Below are 25,395 nucleotides of genomic sequence, written 5' to 3' on the forward strand. Positions count from 1 at the left end.
TACACCATTTTAATACGTGCACAAAAGTAGAATGCGTATTTCATTTTGTAAAATGTTAGAGTAGGCAGAGATGCTGTTATATGTATATGTTGTACTTGTTATAGTTCTAAGACAACAAAAAACATAATAAACCCGTTTAAAACAATTACGACTAAAAGTGGTTGTAGCTGGTAGTTGTTGTAATTGTGTCCTCTTGCATTAACACACATTTTGTAAAACATACATTCTAAATTGTACTTTGCGGTTTTGAAACTCTCCGAGATAAATTTTCTACAAATACAAACAACAACTCGCAACGTAAGTGTTGTCGGAGAAAATACCGTGAAAAAAAGAACAACAGAAAGACAAATATTTTTACCGCCCGCCATCCATCCTCCCACAATTTGGATTTGTCAAACAGACATTCATTATAAAAACAACCAGACACACAAACCTACACTCGTATACTCGTATGTGTCGTCTTCAGTGGTTAAAATAAAATCAAATAAAAAAAGAACCAAAAAAAAAAAAAAAAACAGCAAATGAGTAGAACAACTAGTCAGGACAATCCAATGCCAGGACATGTTTAAATAAATTTTAAACCTTTAACGGTCTGGTCGACAAAAAACTTAAAGTCTTAAAGGTGCGCTCGCTCTCATACGGTTGGTTTGTAGACGTGCAAAAAGAACACGTACCACGTACGAACGGAACTCTTTATTGTCTGTCAGCAAGTGGTCATATCCCATCAGACAACAAACTGCTGGCTGCACCACATTTGTTACCGCAATACGAAAAAGTTGGCCACTAGAGCTTGTTGCTTCGCGCTTCCTTGCAGAAAACAAGAAGTTGAACAGTTGACATTATATACTTTTTATTCGGCTTCCTCTTACTATTACTATTGTTGTTGTTGTCTTATTACTTATTTGTGTGTAGTGCCAGGACACATACAAAAAATCAAACCAAAAATAAAGTGAACAAAAAAAAAAAAAAAAATATCAAGAAATAATAACAAAAATATAAAACGACAAAGAAGTCGACGACGGCTACTTCCTTTATAGAGGAATCGGAAATTTTTAAGCGGAAATTATTGAAATTTTGTTTCAGTTTCATTTTCATTTCAAACTAATACACTTGAGAAAAAAACTCTTACCACAAACACACATACATAGCTATCCACATGCACCTGTAAGTGAGTGAGTGACGCGTCTTAAAGAAAATAAATAGTGCATACGTTAAAGGGCAAACAAACCTTCCTTTCCGCTTGGGTTTTTGTTTTGTTGTCTCTTAGTGAGTGTGTGTTTTTTTATTAGTCCCGTTTAGTTATTTGAATTTGTGGTCGTTGACAAATTACATGAATATCCGTTTCCAGTGAAAGTGTGTGAAAAGTGCGCGCAATTAAAATGCGATAAGTCGTTTCCTTTTTTTGTATTTAAATTGTTGTCATTGTTGTTTTTCAATCAAATCCGTCGGTTTTATTTGTTGAAAATTAAATAAAATTACAAGCAAATAATATTGCAAAGTGAATAATAAATATAAACTATATAAACTCTTTTGGATAAATCTATAAACAATACTTGGTAAGTGGAGTTTTCAAATACCTAAAATAATTTAAACAGAATTTTATTAATTCTGTTAACCGTGAGTTTAACTCATCCTTTGTTTTTAGAATTTCCTCATTCATTTACCGAATCTAAAATTTTAATACTACACTAAAAGCTTTTTATGACACCAACAGAAAATCAGGGAAGTCCATAATAATAAGATCTTAAAAACTAAGTATATACATATGTATATGTACCCAGCAAAACTAGGGTAAGCAGTTACCTATTAACATACTTTTCAATGTCTATTACATATGGTCCTGATTACATAGAAGTCGTCTAATAACGTCTTATAAATACTATGTTTTATAAATACTTTCTAATTCATTAGTCATCTTCTCCGTGAAGCTCATACGATTTACAGTGAATAATTTTTCTAATTACTTGTAAGCGATTGTGGGAACTACCTTCAATAACATCAACTTGTTATAAATATTCAAAATTCAATATTTCAATCAATTGCTGACCCAATAAAGAATCGGATAAACATTAATTTCAATAGTGATATTCCCCGATCCATTAGAAGATCATTAAAACTTTGATCTGTTGTTTGTTAAAACATCCGACGGAAGAGAATTAAACATATTATCACATTGGAAGATGATGAGTTTTCCTAACAATTGAACAAAGCACTTTAAATATAACAGTTCCTAATAAGGTATGCTCGAATATATGGTGAACAACACAAGCGATTTTAACAGTCGTAAATCGAATCTAAATTATGCTTACAAATTCGACGATAAATCCGTAGGAAAACAAACAAGCTAAAAATTGTTCTTAGGAAAATATGTCTAGTCTCTAAAAATAAGACTGTAATAAATAAGTAAGTAAGCCTGCGTTGAGACCAATGATTTCTGTTCGAAAGTTTTATCTTCGCAACTAGTTCTGTGGAAGCATTATTGTGTTGACACTCGTTCTATTAAACGGTTCTAGAACTAGTTCATTCCTAAAAGATTTTTTTGTATGAATTTATCATCCTCAAAACTAATTCTAGGGAATAAATATACCTTCTCCTGAAACGTGTTCTTTTCTGAGCGATTTTTTGTTACAAATTAGTACCAATTTTGAGAAAGAGTTGATGAATTACATTAGGCAACACTATTCCTTCACAAATTGAAAGTATGCCAGTAGTGTATTCAAACTCCCGAAGCATTTTTCGCTGCGAGGTCAAACTTTTACGCTATCGCTAATTGAAAGTTCATAGTGGGTTAAAAGGAATTTTAATACCCACTAACAAAAAAGATGAGGGATATATTGATTTTGTCATTCCGTTTGTAACACATCGAAATATTGGTCATAGACCCATAAAAGTATATATATTATGCATCATTATTAAATTTTCTGGCGATCTAGCCACGATAGAGTCCGAACGGAAAGAGCCATAGGTCCACGTTTTCGCATAGCCCCCCGAAAAACAGCTTTAACAGTGAAACTCGACATAAACAAGTTTAATATGAGCCAAATTCTCTCTACCGAATTTTATGAGGATCGGTCCATAATTGACCCTACACCAAAAAATTACTTCAAAGCCCATTACTGGCTTAAAAATACGAGCTTAGCGCTGAAATTCGCCGTAAGTAAGTTTCTTACGAGCAAAAATCTCTCTATCGAATTTTATGAGGACCGGTCTATAATAAGGTTCCCTTCAGAATTACTACCTTAAAAATAAAAGTATAGCGATTAAATTGGACACAAGCAAGTTTCTTACGAGTTAAATTCTCTCTACTGAATTTTATGAGGATCGGTCCATAATTGAACCTACTCCTCATATAAGGCCCCTTCAGAAAATTATTTTAAGGCTTTTTTACTTGGATAAAAATCCGAGTATAACGATGAAATTCAATATAAACACTCTGTTAAGCGATGAAACTCGAAACTTATCTACCAAATTTTATGACAACCGGTCTATAATGGACTCTACCGCAATTCGCTTAAAAAGATGTGGCGATGAAATTCAGCATAAATACATATTGTAAAAATGTAGATCCATTGACAAAATTTTATGAGAATCAGTCCACAAGGCATAGCTTTCCTAAATAGTAAAATTTTGAAATTTAACCAAAATATAATAAATTACACCGTCCGAAACACAAAATTAGACACCAGAACCAGATATTACACCATCTGACAAGATGTGTGTCCCTTTTAAAGAACTTCAAAGTTTTAAAAAGTATATTTTTTTTTAAATACTTATATCAAACAATGCCAAATTTGATTTCAAGAGAAGTGGAAGGGTTGGGAAATATTTTGTATTATTTTCATTTTATACTGTCAGGATAAAAAGATATCAAAAATGTATTTTAACATGTTTATCCTTTAATATCAATTTAGGGTTTCAATATTATGCGTACAATATAAACTCAATCATACTGTTGAAAACTAGATTCGGGAAAAATACAGAAACGAGGTAATAATTAGGTTATCGTAATTTTTCTTGCAGACAAATTAAATTTAGGTATTTTAAATATAGACCTAATGAAGTGTTAATTATTATGTATAATATTACAGAACAAGTATGAAACTTTATTTTAGTACAAATTGATACTCCTACACAATTTGTAAAGAACTAAATTTAATATGAATATATATATATAATGAGATAAATAAACCCTGATTAGCAAGCAGACTCTAAAGAAAAAATCTCTTAAGATAGAAAAATTAATGGAATTCTTTTAGCCACTTAATGTCATTTTGACATTATAATAAACTGTCTGCACACGCCTGTTTTATTTATGGTAAGAGACATAAGATTTGCTTGTATTTTGATATCAATGTGAAAAGCACAAGAAAAAGGTATGAATAGAAGTACGACAGAGATTATCACACAAATTGAAAAATAAATAGAATATACACAAAATAATGAGCAACATTACTCCCTTATTTAACAAGTTAAGAAATTAATATCATAAATTGAAATAAATCACTACTACACATACTTATTATTTCAGTTTTAGAATTTGTTGTGAAATTTTTGCAAATACACCACTATGTATGTTAAATGAATTTCGATAATTTGTTTTTATAAGATTTTAATTCATAAGTATGAAATGCATCATTGATAATACGTCCAAGTACATATTCATTGTATGTATAAGTATTATAATATTACCCGGCATAACGTATACGCAATGAAGATTCTTTGTATGAGAGTGTGTCTGGTAAGAGACAATGTATCCATTTATTGTTGGCTCATTTTAAATGGTATTGCCGCGCGTACCGGAAGTCCTTGGCGGATGGCTTTGCGCGTGTTACATAACGAGATCCCAAAATGAGACGCATATTGTTTGATAAGATGAAAAAAAAAAAAAATTAAACGAAACATGAAAAGAGCAATGGGAATGGGTTTTTATGTTTGTTAATAAAATGATTTAATCCCAAGATTATTGTGTTTACTAATTATCGACATACGTTTTCTCGTTTATGGATATTCTCATATAGTTACACAACAACAAAACATATTTTTTTGTTACATTTTAAGTAGATTTAATGGTTTGTAATTTGGTTATTTATATGCATAAGGGGCGTTTATAAGGGGAGGAATAATTTCATAGATTTATATCAAGTTCAAAGTGTTATTTATACTACTAGAGGGCGTGGCATACGACAAGCGTAAAAATGCAAAACGATTTTTGGAACACCCACCCAAAAAGTGATATGCTTAAAAGAAAACTGTGATAATTAAAATAACTCTTTAGTATTATGTTTGGATACACCGAATATGGGGCAAATCAGGAAAATTTTTCTAAATAAAACCTTCAGATCCTTAAAACTAATAAAACAACTTTTCAATACTTAGTCATTGACATTTTAACTCATTATTTGAACACAAGGGATAAGAGAAGTGTTTACCACGCTCACTTACAAAGAGCCAACAAACCAGGGACTTCGAGTTTATTATATAACAGTTGAACTCACTATACTCTGCAAAACCGAAAATAAGTGTTAATATATCATATTAAATGTATGTCATTACTAGAATCGTTATAAATTATGCAGTTGGTATGTAATTATCATTGAAATGCAAGTTGTGTAGTAAGAACAAGCCATTACCAGATTTTGGCTGGGTAAGAGGAAAAACTTATAACATTTCTAGGCTTGAGAACTGATCAGCTCAAAACAAATAGTTCAATGATGATGATTTTTACTGTATCAGGTTCTCCCCCGCAGCATGTTTCCTGTATGAATGACCCTCATATTGGTGAATTGCAATCCCGGGGGTGAAGAGGTGCTTCCAGTACCTCTAGTTTACCGGGACTATAAACTGGTGATGTCAAATGTATCCTCGGTCTTTCCTTGGAATGATTTGACATGGGATCGAACCGGAGAACCACATAATCTGGTACTACGGGCGGCCGCAGGATTTGTCCTGACTGGTCAGATGGTTGAGATTTCTTCGGAATCCATGTAGTGGCTGTGGTTTAAAGATTGATACACGGTGAAATATAATTTTCGGGATAAGTTTCTGTTACAAACCACAGAGTAAGGTTGCGGATTAATAAAATGTTTGATTTGAGCTGATAATGCAGAGATTGGGTATGAGTTGGTGTTCGATGTACCATGAATTGAATTGGAGCGATTCTGCGTTGTATCAAAGGTTAGTCGGATAGAGTGATGGTTGGAGTGGCAGAGGAGATGGTGTGCTGAACTAATGTTTGGCAAAACAGAGATGGTGGCGCAGTTGTTAATACCTTAATCTTTAACTTATCTGTGATTTTCTTTCATGGTTGAGTGTTTTGGATTTTACTCAACTTATCACAGTAGATCTTTGTGGCCACTGAAATATATAAGGAATTCACTGGGGTGCGTCTTAGATGATGAGAATAGGGATCGAAGTATTCATCACAACATCAATCGGGTTTGATGTTGCGTTGTCTATTGACTCTAAACTAGTGATTGTATTTTCCTTGTTGGGGCTAGATTAAACTTGACTCAAGACACCTCCAAATACTAGAGCAAAGTGCACGTATACAGATTCCTGGATGTAATTTCTTAGTATTTTCAAAATAGTATTCATGAGAGATGTAATGTCTGGAATAACATCAGATAAAGAGAATAAAAGTGTTTCAGAGTTTCACTGTCTTTTTCAAATCCGTAATCCGCCATTTATCTTGTGTGATCACTCAATTAATGGGCATATTAGTATTTATTAAAAAAATCATTCCCAATTTCTTTAAATAAGAACAATAAACAAGCAAGCAATTAATCAAATCAAATAAATAAATAATAATCAAAACATTTCTTTCAAATTAACTACAACAACACGTGCAGTTTAAATGCTTTAATAAGAATATTCATTCATTTCGATTTAAATTAAATTCCATGAAAAAACATATCAAAAGTTATCGCATAAAAAAATGTTGTTTGAAATTTTTGAAAAATGTGTTTCAGCAGACTCTGCAAACAGACAAGAATATAAAATTTTCTGAATCTATGAATATGTATTCATGAACGACCGTATGAAATCAAAAGTATGATAAACGTGTAAAATTCTGTGTGTATACATATACATACAAATGTAAAATACCACTGTATCATGGCATAAATTTAGAAACATAAATCAAAATGTTGGACTTCCGACACAAGCGCTGGTGTAGGACGAGTTAAATTTGAATAAGATACGTATTTTCAAAATGAACAATAATAATGTTTTACTGGTTATTTTATGTTTGTTTTTGTGTTGTATTTGTTGTTCATACAGATAAACAAAATAAACAACAAAAGGATGACTAAAAGTTTACGCAAATATGTGTGTGTGTACCAATCTGAATATAACAAGAGTACAACGGACTGATATTACAACAGAGGTACATGTTAATAAACAATAATTTCGATATTTTTTTTCTTGCTAGAGTATGTTTGGCCCATTCATTATTATTCTATAAACAGAAAATCTGAAGACTTATGTACATACGAATCTATGGAGTTTATAGGATGTCGTAGTGGGTGTATGTGCGTAGCTGATAATATACGCTTAAATAGTGTTGTACTTTAAATACTTACAATTTGTATAATACTATGTATATGGATTTCAGCCACTTTCAACCACTTTAATTTAGGTAAAACATTGTAGGTTTTTTGGTTGTTAATTAAGTCCTACACCAGTATAATGGGGAGGGTATTAAGGGTTTTTGCTGATGTTTCCAATGTATGGAATTTTCGAGACTAATTTCGAAATAATTTAATTTAAGATTTATTTTGGACCGATTGTACTGAGATTAAGATTTTCGTTTGCTGGTATTTAAATTTTTTCTCTCGTTTTCATTCATATGTAGCGATTAAGTATTCCTACATCAGATTCTTAAAAAATCAGTTCCTCGGATCCCCTAATGAAAACTTATAATTTACTATAAACACAAGAATTACGTTTCCCCAACAAATTATATAACGATAACCTATATATGACCCTATACGCTATATTAAGCGTCTTTTAAAAATAGTTTGTTCGGATATCGGATTTAATGTAAAATACAACATAAGAGCTATACTATGTATGATGAATGATCAAAAAGTATTCTTTTCTTGTTGTTTATTGAGGAATTTGTTACTACTTTTTGACCGAAGTTGTAGTTAGCAGTCTACAAAATACTACGCAATATTTCCAGTGCAACAGACACACAATTACTTTACCACACCAGTACATTATCTACCAGGTTGGTAAGCCAACCTTGTTATTTGGCTCGTAAATTATTTGAAAAATTTATGAAAATAATTTATATGTAATTATGTTGATTTGCATAAAATTTTGCAAGGTATTACAACTAAATGTTTGAACAAAAGCAAAATATTCCGAAATGTAATTAAAATATTTGCAATGGTAATAATTACAGTAATTTTTATAATACACTGTAAGGAATACAGTATGTAGGGATTTTGATTTATATGTTTATGTTAAATAAAAACTCTCCCACAGCTAATAACTCTTTGTGAAAACCAGGAGATATACATATCTACATGCATACATATATATTGTAGTAAAGATATGCCAAAATACACATTTTACCCCCAATTATTTTTTTTCTCTATTTCAGATTACTTTATTTAACCGTATAGTAACTCGATATATCAATTCAAAATGTATGAAAATTCATGTTCATATCAAACGGCCTTGGACCTGAAAAGGGTGTCACCACCCACTTTGGCACAAGTTAAAACAGAAGATTGTATAACTCTAGGACAATGTTCACCCGATTGGACCTCATATCGTTTTCATCAGTCCACCTTTGAGCAGTTAAAACAAAGTGTAGAAAAAGCCAAAGCGGCATTACAAGATCGTAGTACATTTTTTGGAGCTTCCAGTGCATTTAGGTAAAATTCATAATAATCAGACAAATTGCCGAAAATAATACTATGTAAATTAACTATTTCTAGTGATATTTATTCAACGCAACGTTTAAGTGACACTTTGGATACTCTGCCCTCTGTACAAAGTAGCAATACTGCCAATTGTATTGGCATTCAGGTGCATAATAGCGGTTCTGCTGCCATGGCACCCAGCTCTCAAAGTTTAGTTTTAAATGGCAATTGTATATCATCAGTATCGTCGTCTTCGAGTGCCCAACGTTATCGTTTGGATACTTTACAACCTGCAAATTGTTCTCCAGTACCTCAACATGGTGTTATAACTTCAAGTGCTGCACCGTCATCGTTAACGACAACGTTAATGGATGTTTCACATAATGATAGTAAAGGGAGGGGTAAGTAAGCCTTATGTGTTCTTTTTCTAAAAGTGGAAATTCATATAAAAAATACTAAAATTGTCAATTTGTAAAGAAAATTAATGCGTCCCTATAACTAATGTAGGCATTTAAGGAATGTATCTCTTATTTTAAAAGTCTAAGCGAAGCCTTTCTATATTGATTTTGTTATTCCGTTTGCAACATATTGAGACAAAAGTTTGCATATTCTGGATCCTTGTAAGATTCCAGAAGAAAAAAAACTATTGGAAGCTCGATATACCTAAACCTTGACGTTGTATTCTGAAATATTCTCTCTTGATAAAGTTAGATCGAAAATGTAATCTATTTTACGAAGCTCCCAAAATATAGTATAAAAAGTCAAAAATATATTCATCATGCAGAAATCTCAAAGTCCTCATATAAGAGGAACTAAATTGACCCTTCAACCACTAAGTAATCAAATATTGAAAAAATGTTATTCTTGAGTCAAAAATATTTTTTTGAAAGATATCCCACTCGCATCCCATTATGGGTCTATAAAGCCCTTAAAGGAAATTGTATAAGCTTTCTTTTCAGCAAAAAAAAAAAAAACATTTTGAAAAAAAAATGAAAAAAAAATTGAAAGAATGAAGAAAAAGCTACCTGAACTCCTATGAAAAATTTTTGCTAGGACCAATAGGTGAAAAGTTACACTTATTTGAGTAAAAATTAGGGTCTATGACCTTTAAATATAACCCAAACTTTGGACCGTTATTGCGTGTCACATTCAACTAGTTCCTTATAATTCGATCTATAATTAACCCACATCCACTTAAAAGCTCTTTTTACGAAAATGTTCCTATATTTATGATATTTATTGACTTCAAAATTATTTTCTAAGACGACTTTATGTGAACAAGTGGGGGCTAGATGAAATTATGGACCAATTTCATTTACGTGTACCAAAGTTCATAGAATTTTCTATAGAATTGCGTCTTCTCCTTTGATTGCAAAGTTTACATGGATGGACATAGCTTAATAGTTTAAAATGATTCTAAACCGATTGGTACCTATACATTAAGACGGTTGTAGGTCCTACACTGTAAAACCAATATTTTTGTGCGTTTCAAACATCATCACAAACGTATAATTCCCCACTGTTATGGTGTAGGGTACAATTATAAGTTAAAAAATATTGATACATACATTTGTATGTACATATCTAAATCTTATAATCTAAAAACTTATCCACGAAATTGTACTCGTATATAATCCGCAATCTACCTTTATTTAAATTTAATAACATTTCTTAATTATTTTGTTATATTTTAGTTGATTTTTATGACATTAACTTTTTATAACAATATTTCATATCTTTGCATTCAATTGAAAACACACTTCTTTGATTTTATTTGCTTTTACTATTTTGCTTTTCTATGCAAAAAACAAAAACAAATATTTAGACAAAAACAATAACAAACATTCTCTTGCAATTACTCAAACAAGAGAAACGTAAACAACGCAAAAGAAAAACACACAAACTGACAAACACACGCTTTAATTAGAACTAAAATTTTCATTAACTTTAAATGAATTTTACACTTTATTTTTTAACTTTCTTTTAAAATAAACTTATTAATTAGTTTCCTAACACTATTAGGAACATGTTTAAGTAACTTTAATATTAATTAAAGAATTATTTCCAATTATTTTTAATAAATTAAAAGCACTAAACTCGAATTGAACTTAACACGCACGAATTTTTCATTGAACTAAAAAATAGCGGGACAAATGAAATGACAAGTAATGCAAGTGTAGAGAAATGAGAAAGAACTCTCCAAAAAGTGCAATTGGAGAAGGTAAACAAATAAGAAACGAAGTTTAAAGAAAACGATTAATTGGTTAATAGTAAGAAAGTTCCAGGATGCAATTATAGACTTTTTAAGGAACATATTAACATATTATCTCCGATAATTTTAAGATTTATATGTATAGGCTATTCGGGTAAAACTAAGGAGAATTATATGAATTAGTTATAAACCGTTTTGCTCCATAGCTATAATAACATAATCCTATAGGAAGTCAACAATGTTTAAATTTATCAAAGATTTAGAAAACAAATTTTGCATAGAAATTAAATTAGTTATACCTATTTTATGTAAATTATAACTGAATTAAATAATTTATTCGGAATAAGAGCCTTAATATTAATATGAAAAAACGCCTACACTTTGTTTTTACATCGTCAAATTGAATAATTAATCTGATTTGCAAAAAAAATCTAATCCACTTGTATTTAATAAATTTTCAACCACAAACATATTAAGTGAACTTGACAAAAAACCAGCCTGAGAAATTTATGGCATGCAATACTTTTAAAATACATAGTAAATTTGAATAAGTCAAGAATAGCCGTAAATAGATCTTTTGAAAAAAAAAGAACTAAAACGAGAACAATTTTAATAAATTTGCTTCAGTCATGCAAGCTTTATAATAACACAAGGACTTAAAATGTTGCTTCCATTTGTTTAACGGTGATGTTTCAATAAAACCTTCTAAAGATTTATACCAGATAAAAAAACTTGAAGTAAAAAACTAAATAAAATAAAAGAAAAATAAAACTAACAAAAAACGGTTTTTTTTTGTTGGAAAAACTAAAATTTAAACATTTAAGTGAATATGTGGGAAGTTTGTAACCCAGCAAACAAACGAAAATTTAACAAATCGACGATATTTACCATATAGTCTAATCTAGTTTAGCCCGGTTTCGTCCATAAGCTAGTCTGTTTTATAGTCTCTCTAGTCTAGTATATAAACAAGAATATAGTCTATAGTCTAGTCTATAGTCTAGTCTATAGTCTAGTCTATAGTCTAGTCTATAGTCTAGTCTATAGTCTAGTCTATAGTCTAGTCTATAGTCTAGTCTATAGTCTAGTCTAGTCTAGTCTATAGTCTAGTCTATAGTCTAGTCTATAGTCTAGTCTATAGTCTAGTCTATAGTCTAGTCTAGTCTAGTCTATAGTCTAGTCTATAGTCTAGTCTATAGTCTAGTCTATAGTCTAGTCTATAGTCTAGTCTATAGTCTAGTCTATAGTCTAGTCTATAGTCTAGTCTATAGTCTAGTCTATAGTCTAGTCTATAGTCTAGTCTATAGTCTAGTCTATAGTCTAGTCTATAGTCTAGTCTATAGTCTAGTCTATAGTCTAGTCTATAGTCTAGTCTATAGTCTAGTCTATAGTCTAGTCTATAGTCTAGTCTATAGTCTAGTCTATAGTCTAGTCTATAGTCTAGTCTATAGTCTAGTCTATAGTCTAGTCTATAGTCTAGTCTATAGTCTAGTCTATAGTCTAGTCTATAGTCTAGTCTATAGTCTAGTCTATAGTCTAGTCTATAGTCTAGTCTATAGTCTAGTCTATAGTCTAGTCTATAGTCTAGTCTATAGTCTAGTCTATAGTCTAGTCTATAGTCTAGTCTATAGTCTAGTCTATAGTCTAGTCTATAGTCTAGTCTATAGTCTAGTCTATAGTCTAGTCTATAGTCTAGTCTATAGTCTAGTCTATAGTCTAGTCTATAGTCTAGTCTATAGTCTAGTCTATAGTCTAGTCTATAGTCTAGTCTATAGTCTAGTCTATAGTCTAGTCTATAGTCTAGTCTATAGTCTAGTCTATAGTCTAGTCTATAGTCTAGTCTATAGTCTAGTCTATAGTCTAGTCTATAGTCTAGTCTATAGTCTAGTCTATAGTCTAGTCTATAGTCTAGTCTATAGTCTAGTCTATAGTCTAGTCTATAGTCTAGTCTATAGTCTAGTCTATAGTCTAGTCTATAGTCTAGTCTATAGTCTAGTCTATAGTCTAGTCTATAGTCTAGTCTATAGTCTAGTCTATAGTCTAGTCTATAGTCTAGTCTATAGTCTAGTCTATAGTCTAGTCTATAGTTTAGTCTACAGTCTATAGTGTATTCTACAGTCTATAGTCTAGTCTACAGTCTATAGTGTATTCTACAGTCTATAGTGTAGTCTACAGTCTATAGTGTAGTCTACAGTCTATAGTGTAGTCTACAGTCTAGTCTATATCCATAGTCTAATATACAGTCTAGTCTGTACCTTAGTCTATAGTTTGTTCTATAGTCTATTCTTTAGTCGAGTCTATAGCTTAGTCATTAGTTTGGTCTATTGTCTAGTATATAGCCTAGTCCGTAGTCTAACCTATTGTCTCTTTTAAAGTCTAGTATATAGTCTAGTCTATAGGCTATTCAATAGTCTGGTGTATAGTCTAGTCCATAGTGTAGTCTATAGCCTAATCTGTAGACTAGTCTGTAGTCTAATCTATAGTCTACTCTAAACTCTAGACTATAGTCTTGTCTAGCATATGGTAAAAAAAACTTCAGTTCATTGCCAAATTTTTTGTCATCAGATTTTGTTTGCTGGGTTATTGAAAGACCACCAATCATTTTCATACATGCATATGTACATACATATGTTTAGCAGTCACCGTCTAACATCTGTCGTGATAACAACTGTGTTAACCGGTATTTTCTCATACGATCGTTTTTTCATTTACTTTTATTAAAAAATCTAAAGCCCAATAACCATCAATTTTTTAAATTTATACGATGGACGTCGACGATTCACCTGTTCCCCTCGTGGGGAACAGGTTTGGCATTCTTAATGAATCGCCCAAACACAAAAATAAAAGAAAAAAAACCAAACACAACACCAGAAGAAGCATATCCAGCTTTAAATCAGAAAAGCCTATTTAACAACGACCCAAAATTCATAATAATCAAATCAAAGAAGAAAACACTCCCCTCACAAAATTTAGTGTATTTGCAATAGACAAAGCTATTCAAGGCATAAGCAACGAATATCAAAGCATAAATCTATTACAAGATGGAAGTATTCTTATTTTAACCAAAAATTCAAAAATAGCAAATAAATTCATTGAGACTACAAATTTTGGTGGATTATGCAAAGTCGAAATTTCCCTACACCCCCACTTTAAACACATGTAAAGGTACAATTTATGATCGAAATTTAATAAATACAAGTGAAGAAGAAATTTTGAAATACTTACAAGGTCAAGGTGTAACTGCAATATATAAATTCACAAGAGAAGTAGATGGCAAAAGAATTCCTACTGGCTCAATATTATTATCTTTTGATTTATATAAAGTACCATCAAAAATATCTATTGCATGGTATAACTTAAATGTTAGAGAATATTTCCCAAACCCAATGAGATGCAAAAAATGTCAACTCCTGGGCCACACTCAAAAAAGATGTGAAAAAGAAGCATCTTGCGAAACATGCAATCTTCCTCTACACACACCAGATAAATGTACCCGGACACAATGTGCAAACTGCCAAGGTGAACACGCGGCTTCATCAAAAATTTGTCCAAATATAATCAAATAAAAGAAACACTAAAAATAAAAACTCAAAACAAATGCAGTATGAAAGAAGCTAAAAAAATGTATATTAAACGGTACTCAAATTCAACAACAACAACATACTCGAATATAGTAACAAATAATAACACAGAAAAATTTACAACTGAACAAAAAGAAGTATTAATAAATAAAAATTCCATAACTACAAACAACGTAGCACAAAATAATAAACCTTTCTCAAGCTCGACTTTAGTCTCAAATCAACACAAAGAAAAAATCACAAAAACTCAAAACTGCAATCAGAACATTGAAAAACAACAGAAAACAATTTCACATATTACTCAACTCTCCGAACAAACTAAACAAAAGATAGCCGAAATTTGCAATACTCCTGCAAAACATTCTCTTACTTCGAAACAAAATCTCTTAATTAAACCCTCAACTTCAAAAGAAGCTCAAGCTTCTATTATTACAAATCCACAGAATATCGAAAAGAAACAAGTAAACAAAAATCAATTAATTACCCAAACAAAGCAAACAGATGATCATAAAATCAGTGATCAACAAAAAAACAAAAAATAAGTCTGAACAATGGCAAATATAAATAAAGTCAATATTATTTAATTTAATTTTTCAAGTCCTATGTATATAAAAACAATACAGTGGAACATCAATGGTTACAAAAATAATTACACTGATCTCGAACTATTAATTAAGAATCATAACCCTCACATTATATGCCTTCAGGAAACCCATATTAAAAAATCAGATTGCCCAATACTCCCCAAAACAATATAAAGGTTATTTTCAAAATTTCTATGACTCAGCTCGTCAAGGTTGCGGAATTTTAATCCATAAAACTTTGCCACACATCCCAATAACAAATAATTCATCTATCTCGTGTGTTACTATTTCGTTATCTTTAAAGAGAAAAATTCGAGTTTCATCTTTTTATCTACCTCCAAACTCAAATGTAACTAGGAGAGATTTCGAACATTTAATCGCAGGTAATGAAGAATTTATAATGACCGGGGACAGTAATGCTTGGAATACCCTATGGGGTTCAAGCAGTACCAATTCCGCTGGGAAAATAATTGAAGAGGTCATTACAAATAACTCAAATATTTCAATTTTAAACGACGGCTCACCCACACATCTATCAACTCACAGTACTTTTACTTGTATAGATATAACATTATGTTCCACTTCTTTACTACCCCATACCTCTTGGAAAATCATCGATAACCTACACAATAGTGACCATTTTCCAATTTTAACAACTCTTAACATAAACTACTATAATCAAAATCTATCATCACAATACAAACCCATACAGTTTAATCTAAATTTAGCTAATTGGTATACATATCAAAAACATGTTGAGAATCTAATTACTGAATTAAACTCCACAAATAACCCTAATAAAGAAGCTGCCACCATTCAAAAGATAATTCGGACAGCATCTAACTTATCAATCCCACAAACTAAAAAAATAAAAAAGTCACTAAATATGTACCTTGGTGGAACAATGAACTTAATGAACTTCAAAAGGAAAAACAAGACGCATGGAAACAATTTAAACGATTTATGACAACTGAAAACCTTATATTATATAAAAGGAAAAATGCTAAATTCAATAAAGAAAAAAGATAGCAAAAAGGGCTTCCTTAGAGGCATTTACTAAAAACATCAACCCAAAACAACAACATGCGAAATTTGGAGAGGTATTCGGAAATTAACAGGTACATATGAACCAAAAACAATAAAAGTTTTGGAATACAACAACCAAACCGTCGAAGATCCAACTGATATGGCCAATTGTTATGGAAACTATTTCTCCAACATTTCTAACATCAATAATTATCCAAATGAATATAAATTATCTCTATCCAACTCACTGGAACTAAACATTAATTATAACCCTAATAAACATGCACTATTACTGGAACATCCAATAAGTTTCAACGAGTTATCCTGCTGTTTAAATTCCACAACTGGATCTACCCCAGGTTTCGATCAAATTAACTACAATATTTTAAAAAAATGCCCAAACAAAATGCATCAAAAAATTTTAAACCTGTACAATAACATCTATGACACAGGTATAATCCCTCAAACATATAAAACTGCTATTATGGTTCCCATTAAAAAACCGGATAAACCAACAAATGATGTCACCAATTACCGTCCCATTTCACTACTACCATGTATAGCCAAACTTTTGGAAAAAATAATATCTAAACGGTTACTCTGGTTTTTACAAATCGAGATGAAAATTTCACCCAATCAAGTTGGTTTTAAACCTGGTTACAGTACAATTGATTCATTATTATACATAGACCACATAATTTCGAAAAACCTGTCAACAAGAAACCATTTATCTATTCTGTCAATAGACTTTGAAAAAGCCTTTGACAGAATTGGTATACACCTCGTTTTAAACAAACTATATGAATGGAAAGTTGGTCCAAAAATGTTTAACTACATCAAATCATTTCTTACAAAAAGAAAATTTAGAGTTAAGATAAATAACATACTATCAACCACTTATCCCATACATAGTGGTATTCCCCAAGGCTCGCCGTTATCGACAACTCTATTCTTAATTGCTTTTGAAAATCTAAACCAATTATTAAACAGCCAAAGAGTTCAATATTGTATCTACGCGGACGATCTTTATTTATTAAGCAATAAAAAGAATCCATATGATATAAAACAACAATTTCAAATGATTTTGGATAACATAGATACATGGTCCAACTCCTCAGGTTCAAAAATATCGATAAGCAAATGTAAACATATTCACATTTGTAAAAAACACTCCTGTAGAGAAATAAATATTACATTTAATTCTACTCAAATTGAAAATGTAAAAAAATTGAAAATTCTAGGGTTAATATTTGATAACAAATATACTTTTAAAAATCATTGCGAAGTTCTTGTCAACGATTTACAATCGAGACTAAATATAATAAAATATCTTTCATCGCAAAAAAGTCATGTTCACACTAATACTCTAATCCACGCCACAAAGTTGATAATAGGTTCTAAAATAGAATACGGATTAACAATTTATGGGAAATGCGCAAAAACACACCTAAGAAAAATAGAGTCCATTTACCATTCTGCAATAAGATACAGCCTAAGAGCTTTTAGAACAACCCCAATAAAAATCCTATTAAAAGAAGCAGGCATGCTAGAAATATTGGAACGAAGAGAAATTCTAAAATGTAATCAGTTAACAAAAGTCTTACATGTTGATAACCAAAGTATTCTTCAATACGAGCTAATTCTTTTTAAAAAAAGAAAAAGATTTCTAAATAAAACGTCCACACTATCTGAACTCTGGAACATTTCAAAAAATTTTAAACAATACAACCCAGTAAAAATCCATAAACCAACATGGTTATTTAATTTTGATATTTTTCTGGATCAATTATCCAAATTTAGCAAAAACCAAACCAACAATGACATATTTATTAAATTATTTAAAGAAACGACACAAAACCTTTTGAATACAAATTGGGATATAATCTATACAGATGGTTCAAAATCACTAAATGGTACATCATACGCCGTTGTAAAATCTGATGGATCAGTAATAAAATACGGCCTTCTCACAGAACCAGCAACAATTTTCGATGCCGAAGCTCAAGCAATGTATGAAGGAATTAATTTTATTATGAAAATTAGAGGTAAATACATTCTCGCTACTGACAGCTATTCTGTTTTCCAAGCTGTCCAAAATACCAGCAACAAAAACCAACTAATATTACTAATTCAACAATCAATTTTAAAAATAATGAATAGAATTAAAATTATTTGGATACCTGGTCATATCGGAATATCAGGCAACGAACAAGCAGACATTGCAGCTAAAATCGCAGCAAAATCTCCAGTACTTTTTTCAGGACCACTAACCACCAAACCTCTGATAAACAGTGAAAAAAACAAAATATATAAAAATATTTCAATCTCCTGGAATGAATACCAACACCAATATAAGTTAATTAATCCTGCAGGGGAACAGAATACACTTCCAACCTCCACCGATGTATATTCCAACAAAGTATTCACTAGACTTAGACTTGGGCACACGAACCTCACCCATTCTTACTTATTAGAGGGATTGCCTCAACCAACTTGTAACTTTTGTAATACCCAACCGTTAACCATAACACATTTATTATCTGAATGCACAAAACTCCAGTCTACCCGTGATCTTATTTTTAATGGAACCAATCCCTTAGAAGGACTTAAAAACTCCACAAAAAAAATATTTCTAATTGTATAGAATTTTTTCGAACTATAAACTTATTAAAAAAAATTTAATTTGTATTTTATATGTACATATTTTAAACTCTGTAACTCAATTCTTTAAATCATACAACTAAAGCCGAAAGCCAAAGCAGCTAGTGCTTTATACTTTATTTTAATTATAATTTTCAATTGTAATTAAAATTTTTTTAAATAAATAAATAAAATAAACATATGTTTAGCAAAACTTTTCCAACTGTGGAAATTATAAAAAACATTAAAATAGATTTTTATATCCTAGAATATTGTTTTGTATATATTTGTTTGTGCTTTTGTTGTTATTACCCGCTTTAATACACCCAGCTTATTCGTTAAGACAATATTTTGTTGTTGGAGTAATAGAAAGAAGTCTGTAGGAAAATGGCAGTCAGTCAGAAGCAGTCTTCTTTCTATATTTTGTTGCGGCGGATGTCTATATTGATAAATTCATGTTGACGTTACAGTTGACCCCAGAAAGTTCGCGGTTTGCCGCCTTAACATTTTCCTTCTTTTTTTTTGTATTTTAATAATAAAACTTGTGTTTTTTTTTTGGGTTCACATGGAACACATTTTTTTATTTTGGCAACTGTTTTGGATTTATAACAAAATGTTTATATTTTATTGTATTAAAAAATAGCTAAATATTTATGTATGTATAAACATGTATGTATGATTATATGAATGGTAGAGAATTTTTTTGGCAAATGATTTAACAGAAAAAAATTGTTTGGTATTTTGTAACATTTATTTTATGTGGAAAAAGTTGATTTTTTTTTCTCATTGCGAGGTGGGAGTATTTGTGTCGTTTTTGTTGTTTTGGCGCGAAAATAGGACTTAATTTAATTTTTTCGAAAAAATATTAATGTATTTGTTTGTGTCATGTTTTATGGTTCCATGGACAACATATGTTAAGTTAAGCAAGAATGTTTTTTTTCTGTTGACCAGAAAATCGTTGTTTAACCGGAAGGTAAAGATTTGTTTTTCCGCTATACCGAGTAGCTAATGTGTATGTTTGTGACTATTAATATTAAATAGAGGGAGAAAGGAGATATTTTTTTGATTTTATTTTGAATTTAATTAAGAGAAAACTGTTTTGTTTAAATTTTATTTAGCTATGTTTGAAAATTTTTTAAAATTGAATAAATATTTTTCTTGAATTTTTCGAAAATTCAAATAAATCTTTGAAAAAAACTATAACTGTTAGACTAATCTCTAAATCATGCAGATTCATAAAAATATAATTTTTGTTTCATTTAGGGAAAACTTTTTTTCGAAGATTTTCTAAGCATTACCATGAATGAACTCTAATGGTATTCAAAAACCACAGTTTCTATTAAGTAGTTAGCAATCTAATTTTTTACCAATTAGGACTTATCCTTGAGCAATGTTATAAAGGCGGTTCCTCTAATTCAATCCAAGTTGTTAAAAAGTCTATGGTGACTAATGCAATTTAATAATAAGGCCCTATCCGACAATATAAGACCCCATTAAACCCCTATATCTTTACCTCTTTTAAATCATACTCAAACCATACTTGGTCCGCTTTTTGGAGTTATCCTTGAGCAATGTTATAAAGACGGTTCCTCTAATTCAATCCAAGTTGTTAAAAAGTTTATGATGACTAATGTAATTTGATAATAAGGCCCTATCCGACAATATAAGACCCCATTAAACACCTCTATATATTTACCTGTTTTGACTCATACTCAAACCATACTTGGTCTGCTTTTTGAACAGATTATTTATGTTATGCTCTTACCTTAAACTGAGCGTTTAAGAAACAAGTTGACCCGAACGAATATAAAAATGTAAGTATTATAATACATATGGGCAATTTCGTGTCAAGTGACCCAACTCCAAAAATCGATTTGGATGAAATTTGCACCAAGGTTAGTACTATTAGATAGTAGGATCGCATACCAGACACAGAGTATGTCGGTAACTTTGAAACGCTGATCCCATATGGAATGTCTTGGTCAAGCGGAACATTAGAGCAAATACCCGTAGGAATCCGTTGCTATACGGTTGGCTCTAAATTATTAGGGGATAATTTGAAGACCCATGTTCTATATTGAAGACCCAGAAACAGAAATATATCACCGTTTACCTAATCACAACATAAGCTTTCAAGCAGAATCTAAGACCCTATTGGATTGTAAGAAAGCTTTAACTGAATACTCTCCCAGAGGTAAGGTTTACATTATATGTTTATCAGGTCACTCGGGAGTAGTCGGCAATAAAGGGACGAATGTATTAGCTATAAATGTAGTTAACCTGATGAACGCAAAACCATTTAATTCAACGAAGGCTGAATTAAAAAGATGGATGAGAGAATCCCATAAGGCCTCTTGGAATAATTAAACGGTGGGTTGAACCACAAAGACCCTATGAGGTGACCCTAATGAGAGCAGGACCAGAAATCTCTTGAAAATGAGCAAGTACGACAAAATTAGGCGTGCGGATTCAGATAAATGTAGAGCATGTGGAGAGAACATTGTAATTCTGGAGTACTTTCTTTGCCACTATCAGGAATTCTCCGAAGCAATCTTGGGAGTGATATTATTCCGTATATAACACTAGTTGGAAAATTTTTAGGAATTACGTGCAGGAAACTGAGTTTCTGAACATTGAAAGATAATTCATTCAGTGAACACTATGTTTTTTTTTTACCAACAAACATGTTTCTTCCATGAAAAGGAGCGCACAACAGTCCCGATAGTAGCCTAGGTGTATTTCTTCGGGTTTGATGTAGTATATACCTTGCTAGCAACCAAAACTAACCGAAATATTTGATGAACAAACTTACCACTTCAAAATATAATTAACAATTTCGCAAATATTCAATAAATGCAAAATTTTACATGAAGCAAAAGGCAGGCTCCCCCAAATCTCCAGGGAACAGTCTTACGCCATTATTAAAATTCCTAAAAAAATAAAAATGGCAAAAATCTTTTTGATAAACGTCAACACAACCCAAGCGATTAAAAAAATGAAAAAGAACATTTTTTTAGTGTCTCCCAAGAACTTTTTCTGATATCAGTTACAGCATCTTTTAGGGGTAAGTGTATCCATTCTAAAGTTTATGTTTGTGTATAAATGTTCTCAATCAACCAACCATGCAGTAGTAGAAAGAAGCTCCCATCAGCAGCAGCAGCAATGCTTTTGTGTAAAACATTTTTATTGTATTTTATATAAATTTTTTCTGCGTATTCTACGACCAGAAATGAATCCTTTTGTTATTTTACTTTCTATATGGATGGTATCATTTGAAAAAGAATTCTTTCATGCGTAACTCATTATTTTTCTTTTCTTTTCAACTTTTTTTTTTTAATTTTCTTCTTCTTTTTGTTCACTTTGAGCAAAAGAGTAAAAGAAGAAAGAAAGAATGAAAGAAAAAAAAATGGAAAATAATTGCAGAAAAATATATTTACAAAGGCCTTAAAGATTACAAGCGTGTAAAAATATACTAAAATTATGATACATTTAACAAAGAGGTATGGGAGCGTTGATCAAAGAATGGGGGTTGTGAAAAAGAAAAATACCTCAAGGGGATGCTTAAAAGAAGTTCTACTCTTTAGTATTATCTACTTTGTAATGGGCTGATTTTAAGCAAATTTTTAAATTTTAAAATGTTAAAATATTTGGTCCTTCAGTCTTCTATAAAATAATGCAGATATGGTCCTTGGTTTATATTTTTTTTGCAAAAAAACATAATTTACATCTAATCTCGTTTCTTCTTTTGCTAATAAAAGTACATTTGTTATGACGCCTGCCTGCCATCACACATAAAAACCATAAAAATTTGAAGACTGGTAATAAGTTTGTTTTCAATATCATCATCGACATTACCAGCCATTATTGCTGATAACCCAACCAAGCAAACAAACACATATAAAAACAACATTATGGCAATTATGTTGTTTTTGTTGTCCTTTGTTAACCGAGGAATCGATATGTTATGATTGTCAAACGCTCCACCCCTTGAATCAACCTCAACAACCCTCCTACAATTATAAATGGTTCTATGGTGCGTTACAAGGTTCCGGTCGCATGTTCTCATTGAATGCTGACTCTGGTCTCGTTGCATTATGCGAAATAAAAACAATCTCTTACTCTACTTCATAGATTATTTGGGTTTATGTGACAATTATTACTTTTCTTTTTGCAAATAGAAAAAACTCAATTCAAGTATGAGTATTGTCATAATTTCTTTTTATGGGAACCACTTGAAAATATTCCAAGTGAAGCGAATTTTAAAGTGTGTTTTGTTTTACAAAAAAAACTTTATTGTTTTCTGGTGAATTTTTGTCATCATGGTCATTTATGTTACAATTATATAAAGATGTCATGTAGAAATAAATTGTTTCTTTTAAGCAAATTGTATTCTTTTGTTTAAATATCTTTATCATTTACAGATAAATCCTCTGTTGTGTGTTCTTCCACCTCCGTATCCACAAATTCTCATAACAATTCCAGCAATGACAACCGCAGCTTGAGTAAATGTTTATCGGGTAAGTTTTATTTTTTTATTTTTTTTTTGTATTTTATACCATTTGTTTGTTGTACAGTGTGTTAGCGAAAAGGTCCTTTTTTGAGCTTTTTTTCTGCCATATCATAGACATGCACCACGTTTTTATTTTTAATGTTAAAATTAATCACCAGAGTGCGCCGTTTGTTGCTTATTAAGGGGATGAAGTGGATTTTAGTTTTCAATTTCTTATGATTTATGAGCTTTTTCTTCTTTTGTTAAGGGTATATTTTGGAAAATAAATTAATTTTGGAAGGTATTTTGTTTTGTTTAACGAACTTTAGAAGTTTTTTTAATTTGAAAAGCTCAATAGCCGAGAAACATTTTGTTATTATGTCTTAATACATTGAAATATTGCTCACATCTATATATTCTGAAATCTTACAAGTTCTATAACAACTACTTTTCAATGACTACTAGTTACTGTCTGCATTACTTTAAAGTACTCTAACAATGACTTACATATAACCATAAAGGAAATTATTATTTTTATGTTTCGCCATACATACATAGACTAGAAATCCGCAACAAAATAATGAACACGAGACCCAGGTCCATATTTTGTAACGACAAATTTTTTGTGCGTATAACAAATCAACTTTTTAACTCCCTATTTGTAATGGCTTATTTAATTCATTGCTTGTAATCGAGCGTATTAAGACTTGTCTCCAATGTTTCAATAGCTTTCTAACTTATTACTTTTCAATGTATAAAGTTTGGAAATCGATTCGAAGCTATAAGAAGATAACGGTTACCATATTTATTTACGGTATTTGAGTTTATTGCGGTAATGGCGTCTTACGTTACCAGTACCGTTACGTAACGTACCGTTATATATGTACATTTATGGATTTATTTAAGATATTGGGTAAAATAAAAATTTTGTCAATGAATCCGGCTTAAATTAAAAATTCGTTTATGTCTGGTTTCGTATCTCCGTTACCGGTATTTTAGGGGTATCGGTTGTAAAGGTGAATACGTATTTTCCAAATGACTAGACATGCTAGTCTAATGTTGTTGCTATTATGGACTCAGTACGTTTTAACAATTTTCTACATGGAAAATCGGAGACTGAACAAAGGTATGTTATTGGTAAAGATATGAGGCTATGGTTGAAAAGTACTAAGTCGTAGTGGGGGATTGGTTAGTGTTGAGTTAAAAATGCACACATTTTATTGGTAATTGTTGGTCTGACATTAGTAAAATTTTTGTGAAAAATATATATTTAAAATTTTTTTAAATGGGTTTCAAAAATTACATTTATCATATTCACAATCGGTGTCGTATCGTTATAGCGTTTTATGTTATAAAAAATGTTCAAATAAATTTTTTTAAACAAAAACAAATCAATAATACAACAAGTAAGAAACAAAACACCAAAAAAAAAAAAACAAGTAAAAAAGTATATTCAGGGGTGGCCGACCATATGATACCCTACACCAGTTATTATTTTTAATAATAAAGCATTTATGTGGAATTTCTCCTTAATTTCGATATATTTTTGATAAAAAAATGATTTTCTGATGGAGGCTATACATGGGGGCTAGGGTCAAATATGAACCGATCCTAACAAAATTTGGTGGAGGGATTTTTGTTGACATAAGTAAATTATGCCGAATTTCATTGAAATACACTTGTTTATAAGGGAATTATCGACGTTCAAGCATTTTCTGAGGGGGACTCTGCAAGGTGGCTAGGGTTAAAAAAGGGCCACTCATTACGAAATTTTGCGGTATCATTTATACTTGTATAAAACGTAGTTGTTTCTATTTTGTAGGGATATTAGTATATTTGGCATAATTATGAGGATCCGGTTATATGCACAAAAAAAAAAAAAACAATGTTCAACGCTTTTTCAATAAGTGTATGTTGTTGTTGTTATATTGGGTTTGTGCTGATGTTTGTAACATACAAAAATATTCGTCCACCTTAAAGTATACCAATCGGC

At 30.9% G+C, this 25,395-nt stretch overlaps 1 protein-coding gene across 1 annotated transcript; it reads left to right on the forward strand.

The window, feature by feature from the left end:
- Positions 1 to 327: 327 nt before the first annotated feature.
- On the forward strand, positions 328 to 23,458 carry LOC119601946 (DNA-binding protein D-ETS-3-like; the record flags this gene model as incomplete). The annotated part of the gene is made up of 4 exons (XM_037953233.1): positions 328 to 1,556; positions 8,609 to 8,885; positions 8,949 to 9,274; positions 23,335 to 23,458. Coding segments are annotated over exons 2-4 (683 nt in total), but the record flags the coding sequence as incomplete, so codon positions are not given.
- Between the last annotated feature and the right edge of the window lie 1,937 nt (positions 23,459 to 25,395).

Source organism: Lucilia sericata, unplaced genomic scaffold, assembly GCF_015586225.1.
Source record: "Lucilia sericata isolate MDLA Ls3-8-SP2 unplaced genomic scaffold, ASM1558622v1 Contig000201F_arrow, whole genome shotgun sequence".
Taxonomy (NCBI): Eukaryota; Metazoa; Arthropoda; class Insecta; order Diptera; family Calliphoridae; genus Lucilia; species Lucilia sericata.